Source organism: Ascaphus truei, chromosome 3 (genome assembly GCF_040206685.1).
Source record: "Ascaphus truei isolate aAscTru1 chromosome 3, aAscTru1.hap1, whole genome shotgun sequence".
Taxonomy (NCBI): domain Eukaryota; kingdom Metazoa; phylum Chordata; class Amphibia; order Anura; family Ascaphidae; genus Ascaphus; species Ascaphus truei.
The window spans coordinates 250471609-250490706 of NC_134485.1; the positions used below are offsets into that span (position 1 = coordinate 250471609).

General features: G+C 42.1%; 1 protein-coding gene across 6 annotated transcripts in view; it reads right to left on the reverse strand.

Moving 5' to 3' along the window:
* The window catches only part of LOC142489585 (serine/threonine-protein phosphatase 2A regulatory subunit B'' subunit beta-like), a 68880-nt gene that overhangs the window by 23051 nt on the left and 26731 nt on the right, over positions 1 to 19098 (reverse strand). For 5 of the 6 annotated variants that reach the window (XM_075590609.1, XM_075590610.1, XM_075590613.1 and 2 more), the window contains exon 3: positions 2184 to 2369. In XM_075590609.1, the coding sequence (XP_075446724.1) occupies positions 2184 to 2369 (186 nt within the window). Of the gene's footprint in view, positions 1 to 2183; positions 2370 to 14619; positions 15587 to 19098 lie in introns of those variants that run through there. The other variant, XM_075590615.1, reaches the window with a different exon arrangement.

The window sequence follows — 19098 nt, forward strand, 5'->3', positions numbered from 1 at the left end:
CGAACATTTATTTTAAATATTTTGGATGCATTTAGTGTTCTTATTGAGGCAATGTTTTACCAAAATAATAATAATAAAGTTTTTCATATGATACAGTGGCCGAGGAGTCTACAGTACAATTCAGCACTGAGGGCGTCCCCTAACGTTATTTTGTAATCATCAGATGTAATAATGTAATGATGGCAAGTTACAGAACAGGTTTTAAAATGTTGGTGTGAATCCGCTTTGTTTTTTAAATACCACGCGCTCTTTATAACAAAATAACGCATTACTGTTACACGCGGTAAGAGGAGGATTCGTGATACAGAGGATTAGGGCAGCCGAGGCGTTCCATTGTTTTGACAATATCTGAATTAGGAACTTTTACACACCGATAGTGTATTCTACATTGGATATCCAGAGACTTGGTCATTTTGTTACGATTGCGCTTATATCCACATAGATACGCAAGGACACAGTTCAATCAGTGGTTATTAGCAGATATACTGCATTTTAAATTGTGTGTGTGGTCACTTTCGGATACACCAACTGTTCTACACAGGCATTCAACCCACAATAGTTAATACACTGCAAAGCTACCTTAAGCCCCACTCAGGACAGGGAAGAAGGACCAATTCTACCCAGCGCACTTAATTTTTCAGTTTGTTTTAGTAATTACTGTTACAACCCTTGCACAATGGGCATTACTCAACCTATACAAACTTTTTTTCATTGTAATACGGAAATCTACATGCCACGCTATTGCAAAAAAGCATTTTATACTTCCTCCCTCATACGCCCTTTCCACAATTTCATTACCGTTCAAGACTCTTGCATACTTCCCATAGAAGTAGAATGATAGTTGAGCCACTGAGTGAAAAAAAAAAACCTGCACAGCCTCTCAAACTGAGAAACGCAGAACATGGCAAACAAACCAAATCTATTTTCATCTTGTACCTATAAAGGCTTTGGAGTACTTCATTTTGTTTAATCACAAGCCACATTTATAGAAGAGAGCATGTGGGGACAGCAGGGGATAAACTAGACGCCTTGCAGAAGAAACCAAACATATTGCCCTTTGCCCATATATGGACTTTTGGATTCACATTGTCTAATACAATTTCATGATACAAGGCAGGCCAGGGCACGTACTCCTAAAGCTACCAATCACTCACACAAGCTGTGCTGGTCTACACTCTCCTGGAAATAAGTCCCACTAGGGAATTCTGCCATCACCTGCTTAATTAAGCTATTATAAAATGTTCATTGAGAGATATACCAGTACAAAAAATTAAAAAAAATAAGATAAGCTCTCCCGTGTTTTGCATTAGGAGATTAAGACCACTACATGTGCCACGCGTAGCAGGAATGCATCGTGATTTTATTTAATAGGTCACTTCATTTTTATTTTGTATCTCTTCAAATTCTTTGATTAAAAATACTCCTAAATAACACCTAGATTTGTAAGAAATGTAATTTTAGTACCCAATGGTCTTACTTTTTTCTTTTGAGCCAATGGCAAAACAGCACTTAAATAGGTCAATATAATTTGACCAAAATGGTGTGTGCTTTCCAAAGTAAACACCTGGAGATTTAGATCTTTGACTTTGGTTAAATTAAGACGCTTAAATTGTGGAATAGTTTTTTTTTTTCTCTCATAACTGCTCTGAGAGTTATCTTAAAAAGTTACAAGTGAATGGCTTCCGTTATCTTAGTCATTGCTTTCCATGTGTAGTAAACCATTGCAATGGTCCTGGAGTATAAGAACACCGAAGGAAACCAGCGATCACAAATTCTATTTCCAAGCAAGATGCTGTGGGAGTCCGCAACTTAAACAAGTACGGAATTGTTGGTTATTTAATACGTTTGCAGAGGCAAATCTATGCAACACATGTGGTAATAAATACAATTGGAATCGCACAGCTGTAAACAATCAGTCCTATAATAATATTGGTTATACATCACTTGTACATTACCATGGCAGTGCGATGTATTTGTTTCCAGAAAATAAGCATAAACCAAAACAGAGCCCATACTCTATATTGTCCAAAGTGGCTGTTCGGCCCGTTTCCAGACGAAAAACCCCATTGTAGCCAAGGGGGAATTTTCAATCAATGGAGATTTTCGGACAAAAATGGCCCAATTGGCTGCTTTTGACTATATAGAATTAACCCCTTAATCAGAAAAAGTGATAGAAACAATACCTTGGCTACTTTCCCCATATCTTCTGAGGTTGCTCTTTCATTTGGGAAGAGAGAAAAAGCCTTCTCTATTTTAGAAATGACTGCATCAATGTTGATGTTGGCATTCGGGCATCCTTTAGGAAAGTAAAATTTTGGAATGCTTTGGCTTAAGACAGGCGTCAATGGCTCTTCCTTCTTTGGCTGGACCTAAATTATAAAGAAAATCCATGATTCATCATATAATGAAGACAGAACAAAGACAACAGAAAACCACACTTGAAATCTATACACATTTCTTACGAAACAGTGAAAGACCGATAATAGTAGTAGAACTAATCTTTTTATTGCCGAACGATTAACATATAAATAATTGTGACTGGTATACTTGCATTACTCAAACGCCATGGTGCTGTGGAGATAAAACACTGATGTATGGATTTCTGTGCAATAACAAAACAAGCCTTTTGCCAATATAACTGCTTAGATCAGTGTTTCCCAACTCCAGTCCTCAGGGAACCCCAACAGGTCAGGTCTTTAAGGATATCACTGCTTCAGCAGAGGTGGCTCAGTCAAAATGACTGAGCCACTGATTGACCCACCTGTGCTGGAGCAGGGATATCCATAAGTGTGTAAAGACCATACAAATTACAAGATGAACAATATACAATAACACTAGTACAGTAGGTGAGGATCCCGCTACAATCTAAAACCAAGGGAGAGTGCAAATATAAGGAGACGGTATGCATGTTTAAAAGAAATGCTGGGATGCACTAAGCAACAACTTCAGAATTTTGTAATTACAGCATAAAATATAAATGGTAAATTCACTAGTGTCTAAAAATAAGATTGATATATTTTACTTTATTAGCATATGCTTCTAAATCAGAGGAGCTATGTTGTAAAAGAGTATTTGAGAAAGAGCTCTCGCAAGAAGGCAGTCAGAAACCCCCTAGATGCAGAACGCAGAATAAAAGGTGGCCTGTACGTATGGACAAACTGCAGAGGATAAAGAGGCAGGAACATGCCGTTCCATTACCCAACGTAAACAACCACTGTAAGAAACTTTATTTTGAACTTTGTACATGTAACAGTTCAAGAAAGGGAGTCAAGGCAATGGTGAAGTTCAACACGACAACCTATTCAAGGAAGCCATAAAGAATGAATAAGCAGCCAAACACGGAATGGGACATTTGGTCGCAGCCGTTACGCCGCAACCAAATGGCCACCGGCACTTCGCCGTGACTCACCACACCGCCCTGCCGCTGGACACTTAAGGGAAGTTTAATTACGGTTTAGGGTAGGGAGTTAATGCACAGGGTTTTAGTGGTTTGGGTAGGGGTTAACGCACGGGTTTTTGTGGTTCGGTTAGGGGTTAACGCACGGGGTTTTAGTGGTTCGGGTAGGGGTTAATGCACAGGGTTTTTTAGTGGTTCGGGTAGGGGTTGTAGGGTAAGGGGTTGCGGTGAAGCGAGGGCCTTTTGGTCATGTTGAAACGGCTGCGACCCAATGTCCGAGACCACCAAAACAACATTTTAGAAACCATACATACAAAATAAACCTGCCCCCCGGTACTTTTGGGTGGATCAATTGCTAAAACCGTTTCAAACATGAGACAAGATTTTTGTGTTTTGACCTTACGAACAAGTGTACTGACAACCATGTAAAATGTAACTAAAACAAAGCCTTCACATCACATTATTTAAAAAAATTTTTTTTTTTAAACTAGATGTTACCTTATATATCTTCTTAAGCAGTAATAGTTTGTTTCAGGTTTTATTAATTACACTCTATAGCAAAAAACCATGAGCGATAATAAACCTTTTATTTCATCCTTATGAGATCTATATTTTGATACCCCCCATTGTAAAGATCACATTAATTTACTGAAGGTTATGGTTTATTTTGTATAAAATCTGATATAGGTTATTATAGGGGTGGAGGAAACAGTCTACCTGCCAAAGACCAAGCAAGGAATGAGGAGGGAAAAATGAGGGGGGATTTTATTTTTATTCTTTTTTTTAAAGAGGCACTATACATATAGTAAGAAAAAGTACAGATGATTAGGGAACTAAAACAAATAATTACACTTTTTTAGGCTCAGAGCCCATACACTTAAATGGAATTTCAAATGAAAATATTAGCAATCTTACTTTGGGTATGTAATTCTATAGGGTAGGAGGAACATCTAAAGGCAAATTCCCACAATGGAACCTTAAAACATGGACAAGATATGGATGACAAACAAAGCCTCTGAGATGGGAATGTGTCCTCACTCTAAGGGCACCAACTGCACATTGCTGAAGGATGAGTGTTGGTTAGCACTGTCCTCCCTAACATCAATTATCCTAATTTGCTGGACTTTTATAAAGGGTCAAGAGGTTACAGGTGCAAATTCAGCAGGCGTTGGCTGTGTAGACATTACATGGAGAGTTTTCACTGCCTTTAATATATACACACTTTAACACACAGATTTGTGCCGAATAAAATGTGTACAGAATGCAGACGTGAATGCAGCTATTTAAATATAAAATCACAAGTTGAGGTTTTTTTTTGTGTCTTTGCTTTAGCAGGAAATGAGATTAGACTCAAACTAAATTTCATTGCACAAACCAGAAACGCATGACAATTATATCCCTCGCTACGTTTCACATACACATCTTAAAAACAACTGCGCCTATGTTTTTTTTTTTTTTTTTTTAAATAACAGTTTCCTTTCTGGGGACCCCCTGGTTCTATACCTGTATAAATAAAACGTTTAAAATCTCTCTCCTGCAGAAACAATATGGCTACCAAGTTTTGTGGAATCTGCGGGCCGATAGGAAGATGCAACATCAGCTAATGGATGACAACGGTGGCCATGTTTTCTCCATGAGGGAGCACAAGCATCTAAAGCGATATTCATCTCGGAAACCCGGGTGTCCTTGGAGCTGAAATTAGCGCCGTTCAGCTCTCGAGTACCCGTTACAAGCTTAGCACCATTTTGTGGATCTGGGTCATTGAGCTATACAGTTAATCAATTCTCTATTCTGAGCTGGCTGCATGAAAACCAGCATTTTCTCCGACTGTTCAAGACCTACATGCATTAAATAAGTCAAACGTGTTTTAGATGTCTGATATGAAGCTACTTTAAAGCAGTGTTTTGTTTACATTGGAGAATAAAAACCTGTAAAACAGGCGTGAACACTTAATTAGTCCTGTATTTGCTTGCACCATGAACTTTACATTTTCTTTTCATTTAGTTATGGCGACAGTCAATTTTATAAAACATTTACTTTATAATTAAAAAAAAAATGAACATTACCTGGAGCTCAGAGGACCAACGAGTTCCTCAGATATTGGCTGTTGTAGCCCCTGGCACGTTTTGATAACGTGTGAACGGTTACTACATACAGAAACACAGATAGCATCTCACTATGCATAAGCTTCTGGATAGCAAGTGTTTACATATGCTTTTCTAGGGGAAGCCAAACAGAACTACATTCATAGCTTGTTCAAGAACTTTATCTTGGAGGAACAGCAGTGCGGATTAGAGAGACTGCTTTAGGCAGGTGCTGCTGGTGATCTTTGTGTGGGATCTAAACCACAGAAACCCCCTCAGGCTCCTCTCGTCCCCAACCTCAGCAGGTTGGAGGACAGGTCCCTGGCATGCCGAAGAAGGGGCTGTACTGGCTCGTGCACTATATAATGCCTGTACACAGGGCCCCGCACTCAGGCACCGGTACCATAGATCAGGGGAGCGCAAATTTTTCCTGCTGGGCCCCCGTGCCGTTCTCGCGCGCCCCCCCTACCTGGTATCAGCGACAAATGACGCTGCGGGGTCATGTGACGTCACCCGTGGCGTCATTTGACGCGTGTTGCCATGGTGATGCATCACAGCCGGCTGAATCCCGGTAAGTGAAGTGTTGCAGAGGCCTCACGCGATGCCCCGGCAATTCATGTAAATGTCGTGGGGAAGAGCGCGGGGCCTATGCAACCACCCGCGCCCCCCCCCAGCAAAATCTCCCGCCCCCCAGTTTGCACACCCCGGCATAGGTGTTGCCTCTGCACACTGTGCCCCTGGTCCCCTTCCACCTATACAAGTAGTCCAGCTCCTAATGTAATGCTACAATTGATACAAGTAGCAGAGTCTCACAATCTGTCTCTCTTTGCCCACTCACTGCCCATTCTCCTGCAGTCACGGACCCTCTCTGCCTCTCATACGGTATACACATTTTATTCTGGATTTAATATACATAGAAAACAACAAATTAAAATACAGTAAGTTTCCCCTCTCTCCCTTCCCAATAATATAAAATAAATGTAAAATTGTTATTAAAACTGTCAATAAAATACAAGTAAAAAACAATAAAAAATAGTAAGTCTTGGGGGGGGGGGGTTCAAATACACACACTTAACCCAATGGGACAGGTGCGCAGGTACTAATACACAAATGTCGCACAGGGACCTGCATATGTTAAGCCAGGGACAGTAGGAGGCAATAATAAAAGCGCCACTAAAAATGTACAGGAAAGGAAGAGGTCTCATAAGTGTTATAAGTGAAAGAATTAAAAACAGAGGGTCGTCCCCTTTTCAACACGACACTCCATCAGAGAAAAAAAAAAAAATTAACGAGAATAAGAAAAAACCTTTTGATGCGGTCTTCAAAAGTGCTCGTGGTTAGTGTTGATGTACAGAATTCTTGTGAGAAAGTAAAGCGGAATCTTCCTAATTTGCAACAATGCAGAATGTCCAGCAGATAAATGGTATCAGTAGTGCTTGGACAGTTAAATGGGGAGACAGGTTCAATGCATACGTAACAGCTGCCGGAATCACTCTGTTTTCCCATTTCCAACAGACCCATGCATGGGACATTTGCACAAATAACAGAATAACAATTAGGATACTTTTATTTAGTAAATATCACTAAATCAACATGCAACAGAGTCCTGACTTCTAACCCTAACGCAGCAGTCTATGCCGATCGCCTTGTTTGTGTATTAAGATTTGCTTACTTTCGAAGATATGTTCTCTTCCTTTCCAACACTTTATTTTTTTTAAAATTTGATGCTTGGTTAAGTATGTATGTACATATACGTATACACACACATACGTATGTTTGACATTTTATTTTTAACGTAGTATTGAGGCAGGGGTCTCCATGAACTTCAGCTCGGGGACCCCCTACTTCTGGAGATACAGGCCTCTGTATGGGGTATCCGCTGCGCTAGCAGGGTTCATGTAATGGCAGAGTTTGACTTTATCCGGTGAGGTTTCCTATTGTATACAGAAATAGGTTGGAGAGAGCAACCCAAAAGACACCTGACTGTACTCAGTATAAACCATGTTTTTGACTCCGATATGGTGGCCGGAAATATTCAATCCGTGGGACAGTAGTATCCCATATAGCCACTCCAGTAACTATAATAAAATATTTTATTAGGTATAAGTAAACAACAATTCAAACACACACATACATATAAAAACAATTAAAATAAAGAAAGCTAATACCGGACATATACCACACTTTCCCTTACAAGGGCTATGATTTCCTGTTTAACCCTTGTGAGATAGAAATACAGCATGTTATCAATAGTAGTCAGCGACTGACAAATTAGTCTCTAGATGGCATGGCATCTATAATCTAATGATAATTAGCACCGGATATGTATTGTCAGTTGACGCTGTATCTTCAGACTAATAACTAATGGATAGCATATTAATCTATTAAATACCATTAGACATGCGCACGGTGACAACAGGAATATACATTGTATACATAGCCAAAGCAGTGTATTAATATACAAGCATACATTATTGGATCAATATCCCTGGGAGCAGCTTCAATGTGGCTAGGACACACGCAAGTAGCCTGTTAGCATGTATTGCTCAGAGGCTCTCTGCCACACACTGAAAGTAGCTTGACACGCCGTGTAGCCACAATGGTGTCACTATTTGGATCAGGTTGTATACTCTTCACTTTATTGTGATCCGTTATCCACACATGGGTATGTTTTTACTACTCGGTACACTCTGATCAATTGTATCCTACTCTAGTGAAGCAGACACATTATACAACCTTGATATTTATTGTGGCTACACGGCATGAATAGCTACTTTCAGTGTGTGGCAGAGAGCCTCTGAGCAATACATGCTAACAGGCTACATGCGTGTGTCCTAGCCACATTCAAGCTGCTCCCAGGGATATTGATCCATACATGTACGCTTGTATATTAATACACTGCTTTGGCTATATATACAATGTATATTCCTGTTATCACCATGCGCATGTCTAAAGGTATTTAATAGATTAATATGCTATCCATTAGTTATTAGTCTGAAGATACAGCGTCAACTGACAATACATATCCAAGTCTCGTGTACTAAACATTGCACACAGGCTATACGGTGCTAATTATCATTAGATTATGGATGCCGTGCCATCTAGAGACTAATTTGTCAGTCGCTGACTACTATTGATAACATGCTGTATTTCTATCTCACAAGGGTTAAACAGGAAATCATAGCCCTCGTAAGGGAAAGTGTGGTATATGTCCGGTATTAGCTTTCTTTATTTTAATTATTTTTATATGTATGTGTGTGTTTGAATTGTTGTTTACTTATACCTAATAAAATATTTTATTATAGTTACTGGAGTAGCTATATGGGAAACTACTGTCCCACGGATTGAATATTTCCGGCCACCATTCCAGAGTCAAAAACATGGTTTATACTGAGTACAGTCAGGTGTCTTTTGGGTTGCTCTCTCCAACCTATTTCTGTATACATTTCGTTATCCCTTGTGCACCAATTTACCACATTAGTTCCTATTAGGATTAGGAGAGCATTGGGTACCCCCCTTGTCTGAGGTTTCCTATTGGCCTGTAGGAGCTTAAAAACCTTTGCAGCGATGCTGGCACCCCTTAGAGATCTGCATCTGAGGAAGCAGGGGGTCCCCGGAGATGCGTTTAATGCGATTCAGCTTTGGAGGCGCCTGCATCAAACAATACATTTTTTTAAGAGCATAAATTGCTCCTTTAAAATGTCACACAGCCCATTGCAGTCTAAAGGTTACTTACCATAATAAACATGATTTTTAATCTATAGCTTCCAAGGATAACACTAGAAAAGCAATACAACTTTTTTTTTTTAATAAAAGGAGCAGGACAGAACATTAGTTCAGCTCATGTAGGCTTCTGGGGAAGGGGGGGGGGAAAGAGGGGGAATTGCCGCTTTAAGACCATTCAGCTCCACAACAACAGATGGAAAAGAGTTCAGCCATTGGCAGCAAAAGCATGATAGTAATAACAAGCAGACGTTACGGACGAAAATAAGGGTTTGCATATGAAAACTGCTTTTCAAGAGAAACAGTCATTTGAAGCAAAAGATTATTTATTTACAGGTTATGTCAAACGTTAAAGACGTCATAATAATAAAAACAAGAAAAAGTGAACTAGTGGCAGTGACATGTAGTTTATGATTCATGCTTTTATAGTGTGTGTGTGTGTGTGTGTGTGTGTGTGTGTGTGTGTGTGTGTTTGTTTAAAGGTGAAGTACATTATATAAATTATTGTTAAAGTTGAAAAAATCTAATTTTACAGAACACAAGAGTGATTATATTTTTGTAAGACAGTTATTTATTTCTCATTTACTTCAGCAAGTTTGCTTTTTTGTGTGCCAAGTCAGACTACCTATTTAAGTCAATATTTGTTGCTTTTACCTCTTCAGTAATTAAAATGGCTCCATTGTAGAGTATAAAGAGTCAGGCTGCGTCCAGGGTGAATGGAGCCGGGCGGAGGCGCGCTGAGGCTGAGGGAAAGCAGGTGCTTTCCCTGGCCTTAGACCACGCGCCGTCCGGGGGGTGGGAGTGCCGTGACGGACCCGGAGCTGGTTCGCCCTCATTGGGCGAACCGCTCACGTGACAGGCCCTGCGCTCCCTTGAGCGCTTGAATTTAACATTTTGCTAAGACTTACGCTTACACATCCTTGCGGAAGCGTGTGCGAGCCCCTGCTAAAGCCGCTCTCATTGCGGCTGCAGGGGCTCATTGCCGAGCAGCAGCGCGACTCAGCACGGGTCAGCGCATAAGCGCTGACCATGCCCGAGGCCTAAATGTGTGAAGACCAGGTCAACTTTAGGATGCAAAGATTCAAAATAGACCAACCTCGAGATTAATGTAAAAACTGAAAAGATGATGTTTGCTTAGAAAAAGCAGAGACTTCAACTGGGCCCTCTAGTGGTGTTAAATACAAACCGCTTTAAAAGGGGAAGTCCATTGTAAGACATGTACAACTAAGGATAGTTGCATCTTTAACAGGTGAAATGCAGCCGATTAGACATCAGAAACAAATGCTTCAGGAATATTTTTCAGAATCAGTAGGCTCTTTGACATGAAGCCATTCCTCAAAGCCTCAGGTAAATAGTCATTACAGCTCTGTTTGTGTTTGACTAAAATGATGGCATAATTCTGATCCGTTTGTAATATATGCTTAAATGCATCAGACTTGGAGAAAACCACAAAAAGATACATTTTTTTCATGCTATAACTAAAAGTTACTTGAAAGTTGATCAAATCCAAGTTGTACATAAAAAGAAAGTAAAACACTTGACCCACTATGCGGGATTGCTGCAATGAATTAAGGCAATGGAGAAAATACTTGCTTCCTTAATCCACCTGTCAAAGTGTAGCTTTTGAAATATAGGTCCAGAAGGCTAAACTCTGAATAAAGTCAAAACTACAGGAAATTCTATATTTAATATTCAAATTTGGGGAAAGTTAAGGGTCCCTTTATAAATCCAGTATTGCAGAGAATTCATTGGGAAAATCACAATGGCATTTATTTGAAGAGGCTCTGAAAATAATGTTTGTGTAATAAAAAAAAATGTACTTGGGTATTTTACGATACGAATGCAAAAAGTACAATATAAAAGACTAAAGTAAATGGGGCTTCCGGATAAAGAGCAGCGGGGGAAACGTCAGAGCTGCACGATTACAAGGACGATGTATGTACAGTATGTATGTCTTTATTTATATAGCGCCATTAATGTACATAGCACTTCACAGCAGTAATACACGTGGTAATCATAAATAATATAAATAACACAAAGGGGAGAAGTGCTTCAGACAAACATTTAGGAAAAGGAATGCTCCGAAGAGCTTACAATCTAATTGGTAGGTAGGAACGTACAGAGACAATAGGAGGGCGTTCTGGCAGGTGCGCCTGCAAGGAGCCAAGGATTATGTATGAGGTGTTAATTATCAGCCATCGAGCTACTCATATGCTTCCTTAAGCAGGTGTTTTAAGGTGGGTAGAGAGGGTGCTAGTCGGATAGAGGGGAAGGGCATTAAAGAGGTGTGGGGCAGTCAGTTAGAAGGGTTTAAGGCAGGAGAGGGCTTTAGAAACAAAAGGGGTAGAGAGAAGACATCCTTGAGCAGAACATAAGAGTCGGGATGGTGTATAGCAGCGGTGCGCAAACTGGGGGGCGCAAGATTATTTAGGGGGGGCGCGGGCTGCGTGCGGGGAAACCTGGGGGCGGGCAGAGCTGTGCACGGGCGTCCAGAAGCTCTGTGCTGAGGCTGCTTCCAGTTCTCTGCTGTGTCTGCCTGCAGAGGGGGCGGGGCCTGCAGAGGGGGCGGGGCCTTGCTGCGGGGCCTTCCCTGCACACAGATAAGCCCCCCTCCTCCTGTCTGTTACCCGCCCGTTTTCCGCAGCACATGGGGGACCTGAGCAGGCTTAGTTACTCCCTACCCCCACCCACCAGAGGTGTGTGTGATTGAGTGTGTGTGGGGGGTTGTGTGTGTTTGTGGGGTTGAGTGTGTGTGGGGTTGAGTGTGTGTGTGTGGTTGAGTGTGTGTGTGTGTGTGTGGGGTTGAGTGTGTGTGTGGGAGGGTTGTGTGTGTGTGTGGGGGGGGGGTTGTGTGTGTGTGTGGGGGGGGTTGTGTGTGTGTAGGGGGGGTTGTATGTGTGTGTGGGGGGGGTGGGGTTGAGTGTGTGTGTGGGGGGGGGGGTTGAGTGTGTGTGTGTGTGTGGGGGGGGGGGGGGTTGAATGTGTGTGTGTGTGTGGGGGGGGGGGGTTGAGTGTGTTGTCATGATTGTGTGGGTGTTGTAAATGAAGGCAGCGGTGCACAAACTGGGGGGGCACCCCGGGCGCAAGATTTAGACGGGGCGCATGCGGCAAAACCTGGATGCGCAGGCGAAAAAGATGTGCGCGGGCAGCCGAACAGGATAGTGCAGGTGGCGGCCACGTGATTCGGAGGTATGAGGGAGGAGTGAGCGCTGTGATGTCAAACGCCCCTCCTTCCGGTGTCTGCCCTGCAATAGCGCTGTGTTCCTGCTCTCCTCCACTGGCAACCTGCTTCGCTGCGATCCTCTGCAAGTGAGAGGGTAGGCTGCCACTATATCAATCATACTATGAATGTACAGAAACAATGGGGGGGGGGGGAAAAGTGAAAACACTTCCCCGCTCGTGCTTGCAAACTTATGCAGGACACCCTGCGCTCATGCTTGGAGAGTTGGTGATGTCACTGCTTTAAGCGGCAGCGTGGACGCAGCCTAATTTTGCAAGAGCGAGCTGTTGAAGTATGTAAGTATTTAGACTGTGATAATAGTGCTGGCGACGCGACGTCGCCCGCAAAAAATGCATTGTCGCCGCCGTGTGCTCTTATAGTAAGTGCGACAGGGCGACGCGATTTTTTGAAGCCGGCAATATTTGATTATTCAGGGACAGTCGCCTCATGTGACAGCCCCTGAACCAATCAATGGCCTGGTCGCCCGCGCCGCCACAAAGCGAAATACAACTTTCACTAGCGACGACGGGTGACGTCACGCGTCTCCGTCGCGGGCACTATACGAGCGGCCTTAGACATATTTGTATTTACATTGTATACCGTTTAATAAAGGTTTTTTTTTTTTCATGTGATTTTGATTACATCAGGCAGGGGGGGCCCGAGAAATTTCATGAATAAAAAGGGGGGCTCTGCTTAAAAAGTTTGCTCACCCCTGGATATAGCATGAAATTAGGGCTGAGATGTAAGGAGGAGCAGAAAAGTGGAAAGCTTTACAAGTGAGGAGGAGAATTGAGTGGGTGATATGGGATTTGATAGGAAGCCAGGAGAGGAATTTCAGCAGGGGAGACGCTGAGACAGATTTAGGAAGGAGTACAGCGATTCTGGCAGCAGCATTTGGGATAGATTGTAGGGGAGACAGGAAGGCCGGACAGCAGGAGGTTACAGTAATCGAGACGGGAGAGAATGAGGGCCTGAGTCAGAGTTTTAGCAATCTAGCAACAGAGGAAAGGGCGTATCTTTGTAATATTGTGGAGGAAAAAAACAACAGATTTTAGTTACTCTTTGAATGTGAGAGAGGAGTTTAGTGAGACCCCTCGGCAGCATGCTTGGGCTACTGGGTGAAGGATAGTACTTCCAACAGTAATGTGGAAGAAGGAAATAGTGCCAGGTTTGGGAGGAAGTATGTTGAGCTCTGTGATGTGATTGAGCTTCCCATACTAATTACCCAGTTAAGCTTATAATACTACTTCACTATCCTACCCATTAGCATTGTATTCTTTTTCCACACTACTAAATTGATGCTTATATTGGATTCTTATTCCAAAAAAAAGTTTGACCACTCCATCATTATGCAATCTGGATGCATACCTATCAGACCATAATGTATGTGTATCTTGTGACATTGTTGGTTTCCCGGTAATCTTAAAATAGTCAGGTCACCAGTGAACAATGTGTTGGGTATTTTGCACCTTTCCAGAAAGGCAGCTAAAATGAAAGAGAAACTCCAGAATTTCAGTCTGAATATGGGTCATGCATCATATAAAAACACAGCAGATTAAGCATATTCTGCACATTGAATTGTGCAAGACAATGCATGAAAGCAAAGTACTGCATAAAAAGACATTAACTGTTTTTATTATGTATTTAATAGTGCATTGATAATTTGGTACAAATAGTGAATACTCAACTAGACAGATTTCTGGGAGAACCTTTTTTTTTTTTTAATGCCAGTGGGAATGTTGTCAAGACTGCATTGAAACTCCCAAGCATGCATTGATACTCAATCTAGCAAGGCATGAGCATGGTTAAATCTAATATCTACATGCATCATAGAAGTCACACACTGGAAATCAGACCTATAGTGAAGTAAAAAAAATAAATACTTTAAATGTATAGGTCTGCATGACCTTGCCATAAACCCTGATATCTGGTGCATCCCTACAGAGGCCTAAGGCTGCGCTTATAGTGCCAGCGACAGCGCGGCAAAACAAATTACCGCGGTCCCTTGCGCTTATAGTAAGCGCGACTCGACAGCTTGGTCGCGATCGCTGTCAGTCATCTCAATTTGATTTTTCCAGCGACCGTAGCAGCACTATAAGCGTAGCCTAAGAAGCATTTACATAATCAGGCGGTGGGCTACTTTGAGAAAAAATAAAATAAAACACACAAGACAAACTTAAGCAAAATAAGCTAACCTGGATTTGCTGAAAAGCCTTGAGTCTCTTTTTGAATCTGGAAGGCAAAACAAAATCACATCCACGAGCCAACAATGCCAATTCCTTCCTTAAATCCGGGTCTTGCCGCAGGGAGATCTCTTTTATCCTCATACTTCCAGATTTCATATAAAATCTTGTATGTACAAAAGGTCCCAACGCTTAGAAACTCCCCCCCAAAAGAGCAATCCCTAGTTCTCAAACAAATCTGCCACTTAAAGTAGTACAAAGCAGCAGCTCTTTACTCCTGCAGTTAGCTGAGCAGCAGCACAGCTTGAGTCTGCTGCTCCATACATTCAGGGAAACTTGTCTATAACTAGAAAGACAGAGCTTGCAGAGTCACTGAAGGGGACTGCCCTTTACAAAAGGCATTCCAGAGGCTCAACAGCACGAGCAGAATGAACCTGTTGCTTGAAGAGCAGACTCTGTAAGTAAGCTTCTAAGGAGAGAGCGAGAGAAAAAAAACTACACACGGTCCTGAAGGGATGTAAAACGAATACAGCCAAGCTCGGAGGCTCAACTGCGTTTTCCGGCTGTCTTCCCAGTCTGTCAAAAGTCAAATCGAAAGGCCCAGTGAATGAAGTGTCCTGTGCTGGCTACAGGCGCTCCCCCTAGTGCATTTACATTCCTCTTCCCTCGAATGTGGCCTCTATCACATTAGCAAATATGCAGCAACTGATAAACCAGAGAGGGACAGGAGAGGTATGCAATCAGCTAAATCTACAGTAGGCTAGCTGTCAATGAGGCTTCTGAAATTTTGTATATACAGTAGGAATTAATGGAGCTTCTTGTAACCCAATTCATAAAAAAAAAAAAAAATCATACGTCAGAATGTAGTATTTTGCAATTATTGCCAATTCATGCTAGACACAGTAAGGTCTCGGCATGTTTTTTAATGGGCCAACATAAAAAATACATAAAACTCTGCTCTCTGGAAACACGACTATTATGGACACCCTCTGTACTGCAATAAAACGTAGGGAGCTTTTACATTCGTCAGCAAACAAACCCTGCTTCAAAATAACACAATTTTGGCTCTCCTATTTAACTAGATTTAAAGCAGCAATGCCGCCTACTCTGAACTTTCTTTTTCTTTGAACCGGGCTCACCCAGAGCATAGTCAGGCGATGTTGGTTACCGAGAATGTTTTTGTAGTGTGAAAATGTTTTCATTTTGTTTACATTTTCAAACCTAAAAACAGCTTTGTAAAGGACAAGAGATCTGTTAAAAAAACAAACAAATATGCAAAAAGCAAATTAGTGCAGGCTGCTGCTTTAAAGTCAGTTGTTAGACAAAGCTTGACAATTGCGGCCTCGGGCATGGTCAGCGCAGGCGCGCTGCTGCTCGGCACTGAGCCCCTGCAGCCGCAATGAGAGCGGCTTTAGCAGGGGCTCGCGCACGCATCCGCACGCTTGGGGAAGCGTGTGTCTCACGGAGGTTTCAAATTCGGCGTACGCCGGAGCGCAGGGCCGGTCACGTGAGCGGTTCGCCCAATGAGGGCGAACCAGCTTCGTGATGTCACTGGCCCGCCCCCAGACCCGCCCACGGATGGCGCGCTATGTAAGGCCAGGGAAAGCACCGCTTTCCCTGAGCCTCAGCGCGCCTCCGCCCGCATTAATTCACTATGTCACAGGCCTAACACAGCTTCATAATTGAAATGGGTAACAAAACTCAGGAGTCCATAAGGAGTAGGTGAAATTGTATACATTCAGGAGCTGACAATCAAAGGACCTTTTCACAATCCAGATCCACAGAGCGCCATACGTCACATTGACCAAATTGGTAACAAGTTATATTCCCTGAGGTTAGCACATATCAACAAAGTTAATTACTGTATATACAAATACAATGGCCGCTGTTGATCTGATTAGTACAGGCTTAACATCACATTAGGCTGGGACCATGGTGCCTTCGCCCGTGCGGAGGTGTGTGCGGCTGTGACGTCACCCGCTTTAAGCGGGCGAGTTTTTCGGCCATGGTACGTGCGCCGTCCGTGAGCGTGTCTAGGAGCGTGCCAGTGACGTCACGGAGCTGGTTCGCCCGCATTGGGTGAACCCCTTATGTGACCGACAGGTCGCTACAAGAAATCAGTTTCCGCCACATGGATGCGAACACTGCCTTAAGGCAGTCTGTTCGGTCATCGTGCGGACGCGTCCGCAAAGTCTGCGGTACCATGTCCCCAGCCTTACTGTAGTGCAACCTTGCATTCACTTCCAATTACGTAAAAGGAAGTCTTTGCCTTACTCCTCATGTGAGAAAATCCTATAGGCTTCTGGAGGGATTGCTGCTTTAACTAAAGTAAAAAAATATCGTGAAGGGGAGGAAAGTTGAGGGAAATAACGATATATTACTTACAATCATACCCAGCTGTGGTGTTACACCCATGGAGACCCTGTAAAACCCCCTTGGGGTTTGGATATGGGGAAAAGAGTCTTCTAATGCTGCACTATTCAAAGTCGGTTTCATCACAAGACATCATATTGATATTAGCTTTCTTAGTTTTTCTGCTAATAAAGCATTATTAATATGAGGTCTTGTGATGAGACCTACTTTGAATAATGCAGCATTAGAAGACACTTCCCCAGTACTACTATTTATGGCAGAAGTGCGACCACAGATTTTTCTTCAAAGCCAGCACTAGCACATACTATAGTCATCCAAAAAGAAAAAGGAGCGCAGCAAGATCAATATTTACCTTTACTATGAGGGTTTGGACATGAGTATCGCAAAGTTTAGCCGTTTACCTTAACGGACCTTTGTGGATATACCCTATTAGGGAGATCGCCTGTTGCATCTATGATCACGAATAGCGGTTATAGTTAATGCAATGCTGTATTCGGGAGAAAACAATGTTACGTGATTAGCATTTGAAGATACAAATTAAGGCATAATGTAACGTTAACTTGGGCTCAAAAAGAGCTTTGTGGCTTTGAAAGTGTTAACACCTGTCACAGAAGAACACCTGAGATCAACTAAAATTATAGTACAGCAATGCTCGGGACATTTTCCTCCCTTAAAATCAACATGCTGTAGTGCATAACAAACTGAAGGCATTTGCTCTGGGTAAATACAAACGTAACCCTTTGTTTGCCAGAAGGACTGCGACACTCTGGCAAATTGTGATCACGTGACCACTCCTCAGATCCTTTCATTCCCAGCATTACAGATTGTGTTTAAAACTAGCACAATAAGGGACATGATGTAGCCACATCATCATGAAGTGCTGAAGAAAATGACCCCATGGACGTAGTGGCAACATCTTGGGGCACGCAAAGGGTTAACAAGTGACAGTTCCACCTACGAAGCCCGACGTCTGTACACATTGTTAACCCTTTCTCATGCTGATCATACAAATCTGAGTCAAATTCGCCAGCAGTGTGGTTTTTATTTTGTGTAATAAATGTGGCTATTCTAATAAAGGAAAGCCAGGCCATTGTCCCATCGTCTTGATAAATATTCAGGGTAGCCCTGTATATTCATCCTATCATTTATCTGGACAAAAATATATGTGGAAACGGCGCATCACCTTTATTACGGTGGAACTGTTTGAGTGTTTATGTAAACGGTGTATTCCTCGGTTCCTGGGCATACTAGGCTGGTAAAACACTTGCCCAGCATGCACGACCAGGAATTTGGATTCAGCTGGTCCCAGGAGGAGGTTTTGGACAATGGAGGGTGGCGATCAGCAGCCCCCCCCTGGCTGGGAGCCGTTAGTCAGGTAATCATGGCCATTGTCTGCCCAGAGAGGCGCCGATCTCCTCAAGAGACTAGACCGTGTGCTCAGAGAAATTCACACCACTTGCAATTTTAAAATGTAACTTTTAATCATATTTACTTAAAACATATATTACCGATTGTGTGTATAACAGTAAATAAAAAATAAATAATTAGTAAAACGATATGCGCATGAACGCCTTATTCCACTCAGATATTATTATTATTATAATGTTTGCTGAGATAGGAGATAAATTGCGTAATTCAGTGAAGATCGAAATACCATCAAGGAGCCAGAGCAAGATTGGACAATAGTACACCAAGGGATTATTAGGATGAAAAGTGAACTAAATATAGGATTTAGTCAATGCTGACTTGAATAACAATAGGTGTAGTTAATAAATAGGATTATACCATATCAACCCTGTTGTCAAACCAAAAGGGTGGAAAGAGAGGAAGGTAGATTTATTGTATAGAACATTGTATATTGAGCTATCTATTATAGCTTCTACTATCTGCTTTAGCTTTCTGTTTACGGGCATTTTACAACTCGCCTATACCCTATATATATTTAATATATATTGGAAGGTAGTATACTATATCTACCTTACTCTCTTTTCACCCCTTTGGTTTGTCAACAGGGTTGATATGGCATAATCCTATTTATTAACTACACCTTTGTTATTCAAGTCAGCATTGACTAAATCCTATATTTCAGCGTTTCCAAAATGGTGGGTCGCGACCCGG